The sequence below is a fragment of the Harpia harpyja genome, chromosome 4 (genome assembly GCF_026419915.1).
Source record: "Harpia harpyja isolate bHarHar1 chromosome 4, bHarHar1 primary haplotype, whole genome shotgun sequence".
NCBI classification, from domain to species: domain Eukaryota; kingdom Metazoa; phylum Chordata; class Aves; order Accipitriformes; family Accipitridae; genus Harpia; species Harpia harpyja.
In genome coordinates, this window is record NC_068943.1 from 41,930,216 (window position 1) to 41,948,677 (window position 18,462).

The 18,462-nt window shown below is 60.3% G+C and overlaps 1 protein-coding gene across 7 annotated transcripts in view; it reads left to right on the forward strand.

Moving 5' to 3' along the window:
* Positions 1-13,191, forward strand: part of LOC128141545 (protein CEPU-1) — a 355,486-nt gene extending 342,295 nt beyond the window's left edge. For 6 of the 7 annotated variants that reach the window (XM_052786390.1, XM_052786394.1, XM_052786395.1 and 3 more), the window contains 5 exons: positions 3,841-3,975; positions 4,689-4,809; positions 6,615-6,766; positions 9,930-9,962; positions 11,637-13,191. In XM_052786390.1, coding sequence (XP_052642350.1) covers positions 3,841-3,975; positions 4,689-4,809; positions 6,615-6,766; positions 9,930-9,962; positions 11,637-11,737 — 542 coding nt within the window. In that variant the 3' untranslated portion in view covers positions 11,738-13,191. The remainder of the gene's footprint in view (positions 1-3,840; positions 3,976-4,688; positions 4,810-6,614; positions 6,767-9,929; positions 9,963-11,636) is intronic. The other variant, XM_052786391.1, reaches the window with a different exon arrangement.
* The last annotated feature ends 5,271 nt before the right edge of the window (positions 13,192-18,462 follow it).

The window sequence follows — 18,462 nt, forward strand, 5'->3', positions numbered from 1 at the left end:
TCCATCTCCTCGGTTCGCGCCAGGTTAGTTTGTCATCCTCGGCTGATGAGCGAGGAGTACGCTTTTGCCTAGTCCGTGGCCGTTCCATTTCTGGCCTGTATTACGTTCTTAGTATTAATAATAATGATGATGGGTGCTGGCTGTGGCAGTTTTCTAGCTCCTGAGGAGATGAGAGAGCTCTCCCATTAATTCCTGCAATATTTCAGCTCTTAATTGTGCTCAAGCAGAGACAGCCTTGAAGAGTTCCCACCGTCGATTTGGGCGGAGCGGGACCGGTACCTCCGGTGTAGCTCCCAGAGCTGCGGGGCCCCAGGCCAGCGCTACCTCGAGCATCCCCGAGCTCCGGGTGCTCTCGGAGGTAGGGACCACGGTATTTGGGTGCCCGTTGCCCTGCTCCAGCTCCAGCCTTGGCGAGCGGTGGGAGCAATCCCAAAGGGCCCGATATACGTGAGAGTGATTGGAAAAGTAATGCCCGTTCGAAATCTAGGCTGGGGCTTGCGTTGTTTCTAGGCCAGGGGAGCTGAGGGTCCCCCAAAGCAGCATATGTGTCCCCGTGCAACACAGTGAGCAGATAAATGTCCCTCCTGAGCCCCGCCAGCCCCGAGGGACCCCAGCAGCCGCGGTGACATGGGCACCCCGTTGCTTTCTATAAAGCAAGGTCTGTGCTTCGGGATTGTGTTTGCTTAACCCTGGCCCCGCTCCCTGGGTCCCGTCTATTCGGTTTCTCGTTCTTGGCAGTCACTAATGAATGGGATTTGTCCAACTATCAAAAAGACTTCCCATTATAAATAGGCAAAAATGCAGAGGCCAGGGAGCTGAGCGGTTGGCCGGTTACGCTCGGTCTGCCCCTTGGCCAACATGGGATCCGGCAGCGCGGGCAGCGGCGAAGCAGCTTTATGGACCCGATTTTCCTGTGAAGCCCCTTGTGTGGGAGGGGACGGGGGGGACACGGCGGATGTCCTGTGAAGCAGTGCCCTTGGGGCAGCAATCCCTCGTGTCGCCTTATTCCTTGAGATGCCATAGCTGGTGCTGAGGAAGCAGGATCCGGCTGGAGCCTCTAGCAGGGAGGGTCTTCCTAATGCTATCGTCATCAGAGCATGAACAACACCACATTGTGTTCAGGGCAAAAGCAGGTGTTGGCTCTGGCCCAAAGCCTCCCATTTTGGTCCAGGACAGGCTCTGCACGTTGGGGTCGACGGGCTGTAGCCGAAATCCCACAGGCGCCGCCGTGAAGCGCTCCAGACCCCAACACCCTGACCTCTTCGCACTCTGCCTTTCCATCAGCCAATTACCGCCTGCGCGTATCAGACTTCCGCGCTACGCCTGAAGAGGAAGCCTTCATTTCTCAATTTCCTGACCTTTCGCGGGTGGAAAGCCACCCCTTGCAATTACTTTAATGAAGCCTTTTGCTGGGTAACTAAACGTGCTCCAGCCACTTTGCTTGCAGATCGGACCAGGGACGCCTGCTAAGGCGAGAGCTCGTTATTGCCACGTGCGAGCCGGCTCCGGCACGCTCAAGGAAGCGCCTTTGGTTGGTTAGGAAGCGGCACGTTATCTGAGGCTCTGCACAAACCTGAGTCAGATTTGCGCACGGAGCATCTGAAGGCCGCCGGCCGTGTCGTTATTTTATCGGCAGGCAGCGCTGTGCTACAGAGAAGCCGATTCTAGGTCAGCCGTAAAAGGCATTTTTTTGTTTTCCCCCCTCGCTCCTTTTTTTTGCAGCGCCTGGTGCTGCGGGCCTGGTGGATGTAACGCTGCGATTTTTGTGTCTCCGAAGGATATTGATTTTGGGGTAATGCCTTCATATATTGCCCTTCGGTTCCGCTAAGTACTGATGAGCTCGGCCGTTTGGACCGTGAACTGCTTGGGAGGGAATTTCAGCGCAGGGCCGAGGGCACGCGAGTGGGTGGCAGCAATTTGTCACGGCAGGTTGCACTGGAAAACTCACTTCACCCCTTTCCGAATCTCACAGGGCGGCGCGGGGCCGCCTTCCCAGTTAGGGACGGCGGGATGCGTGCACGGGGTCCTCGGTTCGGCTGCCGAGTGTGCGGGTGTGCGAGGGAGCAGCAGACATGCCAAGTCCCAGGGCTGCCATGGAGAGGTGGCTGCCACAAGGTCTGTCACGGGGGACAGCCAAGGCGCGGTTTCATTGCGGCTGAGCGTATTTGCACTAGTTTGAGCCGACGGTGGCAGCACCCGGGATCACAGCAGCAGGATCCCAGCGGATACCCGGAGCGCTCGCCGCAGGAGCTCGCCGTGTCGAGCTGTGCAGGGGCGTTACAGAAACCGGCTCGGGACCCCATCCACAAACCCCCACGTACACGTGCTTTCCAGATGGCCGCCTTGGTGGGCGGTAGCACATGACCGCGCTCGCTCTTTATGTACTGCAGGGAGAGACGCTATAAAAGCATCAGCCGGCGGGATGCAGGCGGCGCGTGCCCTGACGGGAGCCTCCCGCGCATTTTGCACGCATTTGTTAGGAGCGAGACGCAGACGGTCAGCCAGTCGAGCGCGGTGAGCCGTGGCCCATCGGGTCACGCTAGCGCAGAGACGGCGGTAGCCAGTCGGGGAGCGAGGGCAAGCGTGGGATCACCCGGCTCCGCTGGTCGAGCTCGCCGCGTTCCCCGGGGACCGGGGACCTGCACTCGGCCTCTCTGCTGTTGGCACTCGCTCCCAGAAACAGCTGTCCAGAGCTAATTTATTTCCTAATGCTGCAGCGATGTTAATTTATAAATTACACTGGTAATTCGAGCTATTATTAATTTCAGATGGTGTAGGGCAAGCCTAATTAAAATATGACACCGATTGCCACACATATGTACCGAGGACTACCGTTTAAAATTTATAGGAATATTAAGCATGACACCAGTCTCCGAGATGCTTTGCACAGTAATTACAGCATCTCAGCTGCAGGAGATCTGATGGGGAGACGTAAACGAAAGGAAGGGGGAAGTCATCCCGTCTGGGGCCTGTTGAAAACCCGCTCGTGCCATTTGTTCGGCGTTTCTCCAGGACGTGTGGCGGACACGTCCTAATAGCTGGATCTCTTTATTTAACTCTGCATTTGTTGTAATGCCGCAATCTCTGTCAACCCGGAGACTATCACGGCCCAACACCTGCGCCTCGCCAGCCGAGTGCCGCGGGTTTCCGGGAGCGCTTTGAAGCAAAGCGAGCTCTTGGAAGAAATGTGGAGGGGGTGTAAGATGCTGGATGAAAGGAAAGGCTGCCAAATGCATCTGCCCAGCTTCGAGCGAAAGCAGGAGCTGCGGTGCAGCCCGGCTCAGGTGGAGGAGAGGCGGGTGAGTGCAGCCCACTGTGGGGAATGCAGAAACGAGCCTGGAGCAGCACAGGGACAAAGCATTTCGGTCGAAGGGAGATGTTGGCGCCGTGACTAATGGGCATAAAGTGGCTGTGAGTTAATCGAAGCTGAAAAATTAGAGGTGTCTACGTAGAGCCAGCCGAGCCCAGCGGTGCCTCCCGGCAGGAGCGTGGGGTGTGATGTGCAGACGCCAAGGAGAGATGATTTTGGGTCATCGTAGCAGGGCACAGGTTTGTCGACGACTGCTTCGCCCGCCCCGTGCGCACGTTGGGGACCTCATCACCGGCAAGTGATGCTCCGGCAGGGCTGGGGCCGCCGCGGAGGTCCGGTGCTTGTGGACGCCTTTCTGGCAGGGGTTTTCTCGGGACGGTGGAGCACGGGCACGTGAGCGTGTCAGGGCTGGGCCTTGTAGGGTGGGCATCCTAGGGTAGCGCGACACGGTTGCAGATGGTGACCAGCCGGCGGGCATGGGTTCACTGCGCCTCCCTGACACTCACGGCCCTCCCCCTCCGCCCCTACAGCCGTGGGCTTCATCAGCGAGGACGAGTACTTGGAGATCACGGGCATCACGCGGGAGCAGTCGGGCGAGTACGAGTGCAGCGCTTCCAACGACGTGGCGGCGCCCGTCGTCCAGCGAGTCAAAGTCACCGTCAACTGTGAGTAGCCTGGGGGGTGTCGGGGGACGGGACAGGGACGGGGTTGCTGTGCTGTCCCGAGGGGATGGCACATTGGCGGTGGGAAGCGGGGCAACCCCAGCCTTTGGGTCCTGGAGCGAGATGGGCAGCAGCGGTTTTTCCAAGTGGGTGGTGGTTTGCCCTTTTTCCCCTTCTTTTCAACCTCCATGGTTTTTTTGCACCACCTCCTCCTCAGCCATCTCCATCCACCTGGGTTTTCCACCCATGGTGAGATGCTGTGCTAATAGCCTCTGGGGAGGGGAGAGAAGTGAGCGGTAAATAGGAATTTTTTTTCCTTTAGAAAAAATGAGAGAAAGAAAGAGTGCAAGGAAGAAAGCGGCATATTTCGTGCTCGGAGACATAGGTGAAGACCCTCCTACACCCCTCTCTGGCCGCCCCTCTCCGGCCGCCCCTTCAGCTGCTCGGGGTTAGCATGGGGGCACGTGTGCTGCCCGAGAGCCGGGGGGCTCCAGTTCTCGGAGAAGCCCTCGCCAGGCCACAGTGTGGGGTCCCCCGTGAGCCCAAAAACCCCCGGACGGCAGCACTGGAGCAGCAGGAGCTGGGCATGGCTTCAGAGATGATTTTGGCTCCTTCCTAAGTGTGGGGAAAGAAAAGGGAGCTTGAGGAGTGAGGGGAGGGGGTAGGACGCCCCAAGGCTGCCAGGCGCCAAACCCAGACTCCCATCTTCCCTGCAGACCCACCATACATCTCGGACGCGAAGAGCACCGGGGTGCCGGTGGGGCAGAAGGGCATCCTGCTGTGCGAAGCCTCTGCCGTCCCCTCCGCCGACTTCCAGTGGTACAAAGACGACAAGCGGTAAGAGCCTGGGGTGGAGGGGATGCAAAATGGGAGGGCACGCACCAACCCTGTGGAAGCCGTGCCCGGTGCCACCGGCTTTGGAATCGGCTGACTGGGCCTGTCTCGGCAATGGGGCCGTGGTAGCCAGACAAATCCCTGATAACCCTCGATGCAAGCTGGGTTCAGACACCAAGGCAGGTCCCCTCCGATGGCAGCGGGTCGTGCCGATCGGCGGGAGCTGCTGCCGCTCGGTATCTATTAAAAGCAGGCCGGGTCTTCCTATTGAACTTGGTGTGGCAGAAGACAGACGAGGTGAAGTTGAGGGGGGCATTTTTCCAGGAGCGTCTTTCTGCCAGCTGGGTTTTGGCCTCCATCTGGGTAGGCAGCGCAGGCAGGATCGCCGCTGCCCGTGCCTCTGGTTTACGGTCTCACGGTCAGTCCCTGCTTGGGTGAAGTGTAATGGCCGACAGCGATATTGGCAGCGCAAATCCAAGCACTTGGGCGCGGATGAAACCCCCGTCATCTTATTAAATGCTTTGGCCGGGAGGCAGCGTCAGCCCCTCGCTCTTGGAAAGGCAAAAGAAACGCGGTGTTGGTCGAGAGACGGGGTTCGCTACGCTGCAGAGACGGCCTGCCCGGCGTGGTGGGGAAAGTCGCCCTTTTAGGTTGACCGGCAGCTCCCACGTCCCACCTGAGCAGCGGCACAGGGACACGGCTGGGGGACGGAGGAGGGGAGCGGTGCAGCCCAGGCTAGGGTCCCACTCTGGAGCAAATGTCTGTCTCTGACCCCGGGCAAAGTTTTTTAACCTAGTTTTGCATTGCTTCTCCCTGGGAGGCCCGGAGGGGCCGTGGTGTAGCACGACACAGGACGAGCCACTTAGGTTGCTAATAAGGAGGCACGGTTTAGCCGAAAAAGACACCATGGCAGCTAGAGGGGAGGCTGGGGCCACCTGCCTTGCCTGTTTTGGGAGGAAAGGAGCGGGTGGAGCATATGAAGCGGGGGACGTTTGGGTGGCAGGTGAAAGGCTTTGCTCGGAAGTAGGCTGGATCACAAGGGCCTGCGAAGCAGCGGCAGGATCGGCGGTCGGAGCCCGGCAGGGGTGGTGATGGTGATCCGGCCCCTCCCAGGAGGAATTAGCCAGTAAAAGAGCCACAGGAGTGGAGCCACAGGAGGGGGAGTCCAGTTCGGGGAAGTTGACGTGCTCGGTTCAGGCTTCGGTGTTCACGCCGGCTGAGAAGTGCCTCCCCGCCGCACAGCGCAGAGCCTGCCGCGGCACAGGCGTTCAGGTCCGCCAAAGGGGTTTGCCGTGCGTGCTGCCAGCACCGTCGGGGGCACGCGGGGAGCCGACGGGGATCAGGGAAGGGGAAGGTGCGAGAAGGCGTCCCGCAGAGCCGGGAGGACCGAGGAGCCCTCAAGGCCGATGGGAGAGGGAAGCCCAGCTCTTCCGTCAAGCGGGAAGGAGCCTTTCTCGGGTAGCCTCTCTGGGCGCGTGTGCCAGTTTGGACCTTCCCTCCCTCTGCGCGCCGTTTGGCAAGTCCCAAAGCCATCCCCTTTGGTGGCAACTCTGCGTCTGTGAGGACGCCTCCAGGTGGCACGAGGACGGTGCAGGCCGGCAGCTGAGGGACGAGACCCAGCAGAGCAGCGTCCATCTCCCGTATATCTCCCACTACCTCCCCTTCTTCCTCTTCACGCCTGGTCTTTCCCCAAGGTTGACATCCCCACCGCCAGGTGGGACCAGGGGATAGCGGGTCACGGAAAACTGTGGGCACTTCTCCTCCCGACGCCAACCCCGTGACCCTCTCCCCTTCTGCTTTTCTCCCAGGCTGGCTGAGGGACAGAAAGGACTGAAAGTGGAGAACAAAGCCTTCTTCTCCAGACTGACTTTCTTCAACGTCTCCGAGCAGGACTACGGCAACTACACCTGCGTAGCCTCCAACCAGCTAGGAAACACCAACGCCAGCATGATCCTCTACGGTGAGTAGCGCCGAGGGACCCAGCCAGGGAGGGGGCCCGGCTTAACGGTGAGACTGCCCACGCACGAGACGTGGCACGGGTCTCTTTCTGCCTTTTGGGGGAGAGGTGCATTCGCCACTGATCCTTTCTGCCCCGGGGTGTGGGTCGGAGGCCGAGGCGAGCCCGGGGAAAGAGGAAAGCCTCCCAGCATAACTGCCGGCTCGGGTCCCGCATCTGCCGTTGTTGAGAGGTGTTCGGCACCGCGTTTGGGGTCCGCCATCGATGCAACGTTGGGACTCAGCTGCAGGTTTCTGTCCTCTCGCTCTGACAAATCCCTAGGAGAGCCTCCGTTCGAAGGCGTCCTCCCATGTCGAACGTCGGGAGGAGAGATGGTGCTTGGGGTCGTTGCGGCAAACCCGCGGGACTGCACCGCGGGCTGCCGCACGGCACACCCCCGTGCCCACCCAAGAGTAAGCGGCCCCCGTGGCTCCGCCGCCTTCTGGGTCGCGTTTTCCACTCCCGCCAAGCAGCTGCGTTCTTCCTGATGGTGCCAGAGGGAGATGGGAGGGTGCAGAGGGCGGGGAGGGGGAGCATCTCTGTACCCTCCTCTGGGGTCTGTTTCCTCCGCGTGCCGGAGCTGGGATGAGAGCGACGCGTCCGTCTGACACCAGTTGCAGCTGGGATGGGCGCCGATCGCTCGACGTGTTTGTCGAGCCTTTTCAGGCGGCGGCAGAGCCAGAGCAGGGGGGCACGCTCCCCAGATCCCTGTCACGGCCACCAAGACCTGGAGGTGGACGGCAGACCTTGTCCCTGGCTGCTGCCATGGGGATATTTCCCCGCCGGGGATGCGGGGCAGGCGGTCCTCACTGCCGAAGTGTATGGGAGAAGCAGGGCTGGGGGACCTCCCTCCTCTCCCGATGTGCCCCTGACGTCATTCTCCTCTTTGCCACCCGGCTGTTTGGCCTTGTCTTCTTGCCTCTCGTTGTTGTACGGTCAGAGGCGAGCAGAGGGAGAGATGAGCCTTCCTCATCCCCAGGCCCCTTGGTGGGGCGGCTCGGGGCTAGCAGGCCGCGCTCTTGGCAGTGCAAAGCATGCAGGGCTAGCGGGCAGTCCCAAAGTTACGCGTCGGGTCGTTCGGCGTGCCGGAGCGGCGTGGCACGGGAGGCGTGCCGAGGCCCTGGGAAGCGACGTCCGCTTCTCACCGTCCTCAGGGAGGGGCTGGATGCAGTTCCAGGGAGCCCCGGGCCAGGGAACCGATTCGTCTAGGGAGAGCGGAGGATGCCGGGCTTTCCTGGGGGCTGCCCTTCTCGGCTGTGGGGGTGGCATCACAGAACAGACTCATCCTCACCTGCCGTCGGCATCAGTTCCCCCGAGCCGCCATGGCGGCGGAGTCCATCCCATCACAGACGCTCGGCTCCGTGCCTCTGGCCCCGATATAGAGCTAACCTTGGATGTTAACGAGCCTAACAACCAAAAAAGTTCCCCCAAAAATGTCTGTGCTGTAAGAGATGAACGTTAGCGTCTTTACCTGCCTGTTAAGCTGTTGTTAGCGTTGCCTAGGAACTATCTCGGTTCTCTTCCCTGCCAGCCTTCCTGGTCATCGGTGTCCCCAGTAACCCCTTTTTTTAGGGGGACCGATGCCTCTGGCACCGCGGAGCCAACCAGGCCCGCCTCCGTCTGTGCCACCACCTTAGGGTGGCTGTGCCAAGCACCCGACATAGCCTGAGCCACACATACATCCTTAGCTTTGGTGTCATAGGCTCCCTACAGGTTTACGAGGTTAAAATCTGAAGTAGTGTGGGACCTCGGTTAGGCATCTGCAGACGCAAACTGGATGAAAAGCTGCCAAAAGCAAAGACAACTTGTCTCTGCCGATGGCTTTGTCAGAGCTGTTAGTTATTTGGTTTCTAACCCACAAAGGATGCTTTGTAGAACTCGTGCCGCCGTGGCGGCAGCATTGGGCAGGACGCGGCGCAGCATCCCACAGAAGTCTAAGCTTATTTTACTGTGCCCCTTAGCTTTGTTGGTCTGATGGTGACTCCCATCGGGCAATGAAACAGGAGTCCTTTGACCACCCGTTGCTTCCGTAAAGCCACGTCCATTTAATGATCCTTTCTGTCTTTATTAATTGAGTCTCCTTCGGGGGGAACTGTTCCCCAGGCCGCCCTCACCCGCCACGGACCCGAGGGGACTGTGATGCGCAGGCCTCCCCTGTCTCCTGGCGCGGGGCTCCCCAGTGCCACTGGGAACCACCCCCCCCCCCCCCACCGCAATCAGCAGCGACATGGTCAGCCCTGCATGCCACTGTCGAGCGTCATGGGGCCGAGCTCACCAGTCCCAAATTGACCGGTGCCTTCAGTCTGGCCATTAACACATCGCGTACGATGGCTGCGCTACCTGTGGCCCAAGAAACATCTCACCTGTGAAGGTCTGGGGGACAATTTTGTAAGTATCCCCTTTTCCCCGAAGCTGAGCGAGCGTTTCGGAGTTTCCCCTCCCCCGCAAATGGAGAATCGATCTGTGTGGGTACTGTGACATGAGCCTTTCCGGCACTGTGTGACAGAGGCTGACGTAGCGTACGTCTTTTAATCCTTTTTTTAATCTAATTTTTCAGGGAGGTCAACCGGCGCTTTATTTAACGTGTAGCGCTTGTTATTATAGGCCAGTGGCCCATTTGGCACTGTCTGTGATGTGACAGAGCACCCGGTGAAACCGCATTGTTTTGTGGAGTCGGGGAAAAGAAAAGCCCTCCACCTCTCCCCCGTCGCGTGGTCCGCGTCTCTTCCCAGAGGCCGACGTTGGGCGATAAACGCGTTTGGGCCATTGCGGGGTTATCGAGAGCAACGGGTAGCAATCCTGTGCCGGAGGGGAACGGGAGGAGCGTGGGGGAGAGCTGAGCCCCCAAAATCCCCCAAACGGCAGACCCCGCGCTTTGCTTTCCGCTCGGGGTGCGACCATGGACTTTGCTGGGGCCCCCCCGGGTCTGGGGTCCTGCAGGCGGCTCGGCTCACGCGGCACTCTTCCTGGATGAGGGGACCGTGGTCCCGGAGGAGCGGGGCGCGATTTGGGCGGCAGCAGCGCGCTCGGTGCCCCATCTGTTTGTTTTTCCCGGCCTTGGGTCGAGGGCAGGCTGAGCTTTCCATTGCCCTTTTGCCTTAACTTTCGCTTGTTCTTTAATTTTTAGAAGAGACAACTACCGCTCTGACACCCTGGAAAGGTCAGTAAATCGGGGACCCCCGCAACGCCAGTGCTCCCCCCGCCCCGTTTCCCCGCGGGCCCCTCCGGCTCCCGTCCCGGCGGGAACCGCGGCACCCGCCGCCTCGACTTCCCGCCCCAGGATCCCGCTGCTCCCGCTGCTATAGCGATGGATTAGGGCTTTCTCGCCGTTGTCCGGCTGCCCTCCCATCCCGCCTCCTCCCCGCCAGCCTTCTGTACCCATCTGGTGGTGGTCTGTGGCCCCCACACGCCCCGCTCCCACGCTCCCTCCCTGTCGCAGCTGCGCCCTCCTCCCCATCGCCAGGGCGAAAGCGGCGACGTCTCTGCGGTCCGCTTTCCCCGCGTTGCTGCTTAAATGGGTCTTGGGGCGGGCCCTTCCTCCTCTGGGATGCTTCTACTGCCTTTTTTCTGGGACGCAGTAGGGGTGGAGAGGCGTCCAGTCCTCTCAGCAGTGTTACTCGTGGCCAGAGCTCTGCCATGCCATCTTACTGGCCGGCCAGCTGGCTTGGCGTCATCTCAGTTTTGGGGCTTCATAGCTGGGCGGCTTCATTGGTGACGCGTTGAGCAGTCGGCCCGCAGGATGACTTGTAGGGGTCGTTGTAGGGTAGGTTGTCGGGAGGGCTACAGAGGTAGCGCGGAGATGATCGCGTCTCCGGATCCGCCCTTGCGCGTGGCTTCCCGGCCACGCCAGGATTTGTGGCTAAGTGGGAAGCATCGCGAGGCATCCGCGAGTGTGTTTGTTGGAAGAGGGCTACTGGTGGGAGACCCAATGGTTAACGGCCCTCAGCGCCCCAGTCGGGCTTCAAAGCGAGGGGACACGTCCCGGGGTTTCAAAAACGCGGGTTGATCGGACCTCGTGGGCAGGGTGCCAGCCTGGATGCCTTCCCGAGATCTTTTCCCAGCCTCACATTCCCCTGGGCCAACGATTTGGGGTGTTCTGGTGAAAGCTGCCGGGTCGGCCAATCTCTGCATCCTTTCCCATGGTGAGCTGTGAGCTCCTCACCCACTGTGACCCACAGAGGCACGGATGGGCTCGGCTCTTCTCGACCACCCTCCTCATCCCATCTTGTTCTTCCCAAGATGGGCCAGGCCCGCGGGCAGAGCACGTTACCAGCGGCGAACCCCACGCGAGCTCTGGTGGGGAGCGGAGCGCCGAGGGCTGATCATAGCGCTGCTGACGGTGTCTGCGCCGGACGAGCAGCCGGTTATCCTACCCCCCCCCGAGGGAGACCCACGGGGAAAGATGGGGAGGTTGCCCCTGCGCTGGCTCACTGGGGCTGGCAGAGCATGGGTGGTGCTGGGCAAAAGCTGTCATCTCCCCTACAAGCGCATCTGGAAACTCAGACAGATTTTGGAGTGGGGTGAAGGGGCTTGGAGGAGGCTGGTTGGCGGTGACGAGCAGGGAACGTGCTGGGGACAGGGTCTTGCGGGTGTAGCGTGACCACGGGGGGTCGCATCCCAAAGACCGGGGTCGGCGGGGGACGGCCAGCACCGTGCCATCGAGGACAGCATGCGCGGGCGGGGGTGCCCGGGGAGCTCTTGCACGGGGCAATGCCGCCGCGTGCAATAGCAGCCGGGGCCCAAATGCTGTGGTTTTGTCGTCTTTGTTTTGTGTTTTCTGGTTTTTGTTGGCTTTCTGGCTAACCACGCGGGCGTTTCCTCTCCCTTCCCGCAGGTCCCGGCGCAGTGCATGACGGGAACAACGGTGCGTGGCGGCGAGGCGGCTGCGCGTGGCTGCTGGCCCTCCCACTCGCCCAGCTCGCCCGCCAGTTTTGACCTGAGAGCCGGCCCGCAGAGTAGTGGCGGCGACGACCACAGCCGGCAAGCGCACGCAGAAAGGAGAAGAGGAAGAAGTGTTCACCGTTTCCGAAAATAATCATAAGAATTGAGAGAGTATCCGGCCAGGCCACCCGGGGGAGGGGGAGAGAGGAAAAACACGCAAAAAAAAATGCAACGGGAATTTGGAAAGGAGAGAAAAGAAAAAAAAAAAAAAATCCCAGGCTTCCTGCTGAAGGTGCAACGTGACCGAGTCTTTTTCTTTTCCCCCCATTTTTTTTTTTTGCCTCCCACCCCTTTTTCCCCCCGTTTTCGCCGCTCTCTGCCGTGGGCCACCGTGGAGGATGGGTGGGGCCGTCGGGGCGCGGCACTTCCCACCCCTCCCTCCCGTGCCATAACCCCCCCCCCACCCCCCCCCAACCCGTCCCCTTTGCCGGCCCTGCCCGCCTGCTCCCTCCCTCCCGCGGGGACCCCTCCGTCCGGACGCGACAGTTTTTTTCTTTGCCGAGATTTCCCCGTCTTCTCGTGGACCGTGCCGCCATTTGTGTTTCAGAATATATATATATATATATCCATGTATACACATATATATATATATATATATGTATAGATATATAGATCTTCAACAGTTACCACACCGCCACGAACAGAAGGGGCGGAAGGAAACCGGCGTCGAGCCACGCATTCATCGTACCACCTGTGGGCATCATGAATGATAAGGGGTTCTGAGTCATGGTTAATTTTATTAATTGTATTTTCTGATACGAACCTAGAACTCTTAGTTCCTAAACAACAGAAATGCAAAAAAGAAGGGGGGGGGGGGGAGAGAGAGAGAAAAAAAAACAAACCCAGAAAAGAGAGGGGGAGCCAGCAGAGAGAAGAAGTCAGTTCGCCGAGCGCCGCTCAGCCCAGGAGGCGACTGGCCAAGGAGGTTTGCAAACCCACCGAGTCGGCATGGAGGAGGAGGAGGAATCCCGCGCCGAACCCCCCCGAAACCGGCCTAAAAAGCGGTCGTCCGAACAGTTCCTGCTGAGGGCGCGGGCGACGCTGGCCGCACATCGAGGCGGAGGGAGATGCTGAATCTTTTTATGGGATATATATACACAGTATATATAAATATACATATATATATATAATTTTTTTTTTTTGTTAGCGTTCTAGCCACGGTTCCCAGCAGGGTCCTTCCGCTGCCATTACTGCATGCTGTATATAGAGTTAGGTGTGTATCGGTCCTCGACAAGACAAGACGAGCGTCTTGGTCCACGCGTCCCCAAACCCCCTCGCCTTTCCGCCTTCGGGTCACCGGCGTGGTGGGGACAAAGGCCCGCGGGGGACCGGGGCCCCTCGCCGTCGCCTTTCGCCGTGCGGCCCCGGCCCCTTCGCGGTGGAATAAAGCGAACCGAGGGACAGAGGGAGATCTATATAGCTCAGTTTTATATTTTTTTATATATATATATATATATGTATGTATACGTGTGTGTGTGTGTGCGCGCGTGTGTGTGTATATATATATATAAAAAAACCAAACCAAACCAAAAAGAAATAAGGAAAAGAAGGTGAAGCGATCGGCACCTGGCCGCTCCTCCTGTGGCCAAGCTGTCAGCCGAAACGCAGGACCGGTCGACTCGCCATACGTTTCGGCGGGCGTCTCCCCTGCAGTCGGTTTTCCTCCCTTGGTTTCCTTTCCTTCCCCGCGGTCAATGGCGGGGGGCCCGGGTGCGGGCGGGCGGGCGGCAAGGGGGGCTCTCTCTGCCTATCCATTAAAACGATTGTTCCATGTGGCCGCTCCGTCTGGTTGTGGTGCTCATTGCTGCCGGGGCCACCCCGCACTCTCCCCCCGCGCCACCGGGGACCGGGAGGGACACCGGGGGAGGGACTCCGGGTGGGAATGCCAAATTGTTGTAATGGGCCGGGATGACGTCGGAGGGATGGCGCCCGGACCTCGCTGGCAAGCCCGACGGGGATGCAGGTAAGGCTTTGGTGAGTAGATGGGGAGGGTGCGGGGTGCCACTCCACCCTATTCCCCCCATGCAGGATCCTGCCCGGGGCCCCAAAGGCTTTCCGTGTAGCCCTCTGCCCCGGCAACGCAACGTCGCGGGGGATGCTCACAGCGAGTGCCGCGGGAAGGAGAGACGCAGCGATGTGAGGCGGGCACCCCTGTGCAAAGCCGGAGTTTGGGCATAGGTGGGCCACGTCGGTCTCGTCTCGGCCGGCATCTTGATTTCTTTGCTGGTGTGCAGCAGCGTACTTAGCGGATATATTCCTCGGCCTTGACCGTGGCCTCCGGGGCGCCGGCTTCTTTGAGCCGCCGGCACGTTTTTGTAGGATCGGAAGCTGATGGTTAGCGATGGCAGGACTGTTTTGCGGGGTTTTTTTATTTCTTGACCCTACGATGAGTTTGCATCAACCGAGCAACAAGCACGGAGAACGGGGAGAGCGCAAAACGGACGGCAAGGAGTTGCCTGGCGGTGCGAGACGCAGCGGCCGAGCGACACCGGCACGGGGTGAGGGAAGAGCCGAGCTCCATGGCTTCGTGGCACATCCCATGTGAGGGACGGGACTGCTGGGCATGGGTCAGGGTTGGGATGGCGTGGGAGGAGGTGGCTGGGGGTATGCTGGAGCCGGCCCTTCTGGCAGCCACGGTTTACTGGAGAAAGTGTCGCGGACGGTTTCATCTTCGGCAGCAGATGTAGCTCTGCCTCTCCCAGGGGAAAAGAGCGTGGAGGTCTTTGCGTGGGTCTTGGGAGTCCCGGGCTGGGCCAGCTGGCTGCGGTAGAGCGAGCCCGGCAGGAGAGGCGGTGCTCGGATGCTTGGGGGGCTCAGGGAGGGACCAACCCAGCAACTGAGGACGGGTATGGAAGTTAAGGGGGGGGCCGTTGCCCTCACCCTCTCTCTGTCGGAAATTTTTTGGTGCTCTAGGTGAGAGATCATGGAGCATCCGATACCAGGGTTTGAGGGGTGAGAGTGAGGCTGCTCAATGGATGCATTTATGTACTAATTTATTGAAGTACATATGGGTGTCTCTCAGTGGCAGGGAGGGACAGAGATCACGGCCTGAAACACGCCCTCCAGCCCTCTGGACGTAGTGGCCAAGATTGTCATCCTTGGGCGTGGGTCAGGCATCGGCAGGGCTGCGGAGGAAATCCTCCCCGGAGCGGTAAGGGAGCCAGCAGGCACCCCGTGGCCAGGCTCGCAGCAGGAACGGGCCTTGTCGCCTCCCTGGCGCTTGGTGATGGTATGAAAAGGGACGATGTGGATGAGGCGTATGTAGGTGTTTCAAGCAGAGGTGGGTCCATCGCCAGATGCCGAGCGGAACCGGCACGGCAAGATGGGAAGCGTTAGTGAGGACCGGACAGTGGCGGGATGCACGGGGGCACCCGTGGATGAAGTGAGCATCACTTACCAGTGCCTGTAGTTGTATTGCATGAGTCCTGGCTCCCCGATGGGCTTTTGGGTTTTTTGGAGGGGGGGGGAGATGCTCAAAGCAGAGATGGTTTCCCATCCTGGACCCCCTTCTGGGGAGGCTGCTGGGTTTTGGAAGCACTTACCTTTCTGCTGCGGTCCTCGAGGGGGACAGCAGAGGCCTCTGCAGTGCATGAAGTTGCAGCAGCTTTTAGTGGTGCTGGGATGGAGCTGTCGGCTTTGCCATGTGCTGCACATGAGTGCCCGCCGCCGGTGGCAGGACGGTTTGTCATGGGGTTCAGGGATAAACCTCTCGGGACCAGGCTTTTCATTTGCACGTCAGGGAAGGCAAAGGGAGACTCTGTTGGGTCCGGACTAGTCTGGCAGCCCCCACTCCCCCACTGCTTCCCCGCAGTCGCCCCGGGTGCCCCCGGCGGCCTTACCGTTCTGGGATGTATGGCCGAGGAACGCCAGCCTTGGGATTTCCCTAGGGAAACGGGGACCGTCATCCGCTCAGCAGCTCCGTCGGCGGCACGCGGCGACAAGGAGACCGGGCCCCCACAGGCGATCGGGCGATGCCCATCGTCTGGGTTGTGTCTGAGCCGGCCAGCAAGGTGCGGGTCCTGTGTTAGGAGGGGAGCTTGTTGAATGTTTTGTCCTGGTTGATGGGGCAGAAAGATGGGGCATCCCCTGGGAAGTGGGGAACACAGCCTGCCCCCCCCCAAACCATGCGTTTTCAGGGTGGGGCGGTAGCCGTTCTGGGGAGATGCTGAGGGTCACGGCTCTTTTCACTCCTGGGCCTCACCATCTTTGGCTTTTGACAACGATGTTTTGCCTGTGTCGCGCACCGTCAGATTGCGATGGGAGTGAGGCTCCCTTAGGAGCGCGTCGTCAGCAGAGGCATCCCTCGCGCAGGGGTAAGTTTAGTTGTCGGAGCGGGCATCGTTACGAGGTGACAAAGAAGATGCAGGGAATGGCTCTGTTGCTGGAAGGAGCTCCCGATCACGCTGCTTCTGACGAACGTAGGTGAGCGATGAGAGAAAAGCCAGTCCTTACCCTGCAGGAGCTCCGGTGACAGGTACATGCTCATCGGCGGCTGGGGGACGGTGGCGGGTGGGACCCATCGGCAGAGCTGCGAGGGATGGGCCAAACGGCAGCAGCCACCCCACCAAGGGGGCTCAAAGTGTTGCAGGGAACAATCAAAAGCAGCTCCGACTAAGCGTCAGGCACCGCATCCCTTCCCAGGGCACGCGGGGTCCGCGAAGCAAAGCCCCGAAGGTACAAAGTTCGTCAAACTTTATTGATACACTGCACAATCACAACCATCTCTTATTCTTGCCGAATTAGAAAAGGTTACAACTACAATGTAACATGCACAAATCTCAGGTAGTATAGCCACCCTTGGAATACAATGATGGACGGAAACCGAAGACCGGCCGCCAGCGGGAGAGACCCACAAACCACGCTCCCCTGACCCTGGGGTGCCCAGCTGCCCCCCCCCCCGAGCCTCCGGCTGCAGAGAGCAGCGGTCGTGAAGGGGGGGTCCGACGCCCAGCCGAGCTGTGGCGTGGACAGCCTCGGACAGCCGACACACATTCCTCACATTGGCATGTTACGCGGCACGAGACAGTCGCACGCCGACCCGGCAGCGGAGGATGGGGGAGCCCACATGGCACTGGGAGGAGATGAAGGGGGGGGCAGGGAGGGGGGAGGACGGCCCCAGCTCCGCCAGCCTTGGCGCACGTCGCCTCCGCTCTCCGATATGCCGCGGCCTCCAGCCCCCCAGGTGTCTGGGGCTAGTTCAGCGTTCGTGCCGCGAGAAGAGAGAGACACCTTTGGGGCTGGGGCAGGGCGGCCGTCATGGGGAGGCACAGACCGGGGAAGGTGTCAGGGTGAGGCGTCTCCCGCACCCCCCCCCCCCAGTACCCCCAGGGTACTTTTGGAGTGGGCACGGAGGGGAAGGGCATGCCCAGCGCCATGCAGGTGGCATCCCCATTCCACGAAGGCACCTGGGGCCACGGGGCAGGACTGGGATCACTGCCGGTGCCGCCTTTCCGGGATGGCCGGTGGAGAAGCGGAGCAGCGCCGCAGGGACCACGGGATGTGGAGCGGCCCGGTCGGCACTGTGCCGGATCCCCGCCTGTCGGGTAAGCCAGCACTTCGGGCCAGCGCCAGAGCCCCCCAAGCCCCCCCCCACATCAGGCCACTTTTTTTTTTTTTTTTTTTTTTTTTTTTGCCTATCGGCCGTGATACATGTTGAACATCAAGGGTGCAGGGGCAGGAGAGTCCATTGAGATTTTTTGTAGCCATTGCAGTTTTTTTTTTCTTTCTTTTTTTTGGGGGGGGACATCATCACACCACGTGCTGATCGGCACAGGTCCCAGGTGGCCCATCGATAGCGGGGACAAGGACAGGGCATGGCCGCATAGAGGACGAGGTGGTGGCCCATAGCGGTCTCTGGCTCGGGGTCTTTTTTTTTTTTTTCTATCATCTTGCACACCGAGGACCATCAGCCCCAGCTTTGTCGCAGCCACAGAAAGCCGGACGGTGGAACGAGGAGGTTTCGGCGGCGGCAGAGTTTGTGTGGGAAGGACAGCATGTGCATGGCCGTCATTCTTAAGCTGTCTCGCTTACAGAGGGAGAAGGAAGGGGTGAGACGCGGGGAGGCATCAGGTCGGGACGGGGGGGACACTTCGTGCTCTCACTTGGTGCATCACCGCAGAGTCGAGTCTCCGTGTTGCAGGTGCAGGATCTGGCACCGCACATGACTTTTTTCTTCCTGAGCGGTGCAGGAGGGTCCGTCGCCAGACCGCGGGCCCCCAGAGCAGTTCCTGGGCGGCCACGGAGCATCGGGAAGGCTCCCGGCCATCGTCGCGTACCAGGCGAGGGGGAGCATGGGGTGCTGTGGGGAGCACGATTCCATACGTGGGGAGGCGACACGGATGCCGCCATGGGAGGCGGGGGTGGAAGTTCCCAGGGTGACTGGAGGAAGCAGAGGGTAGAGTCTGGGGGCACCCATTTTGGCGTCGAAGGCGTGTCACAGCAGGGAGGATGGGCCAGGGGCATCAGAGCCATCCTTGGCCCCGTCATGCCAGCGCAGCAAATCTACGGAGCCCGAGTCTGCTCTGCAGGGCCGAACACGTCGGGCCGTCCGCAGCCAGGGGCACGCGGTGGACGTGCGAAAAGGCAGAACACGGATGTCGCGGCTCAGGGGTCACCTTCCGTGTTTCTTCCATCCCTCGGGGAGGCGGAGACGCTGGGCCAAATACTACAGGGAGGCCACGCCGGGGGGGCAGACCAGGGAGGAGCGGTCCCATCCCGTC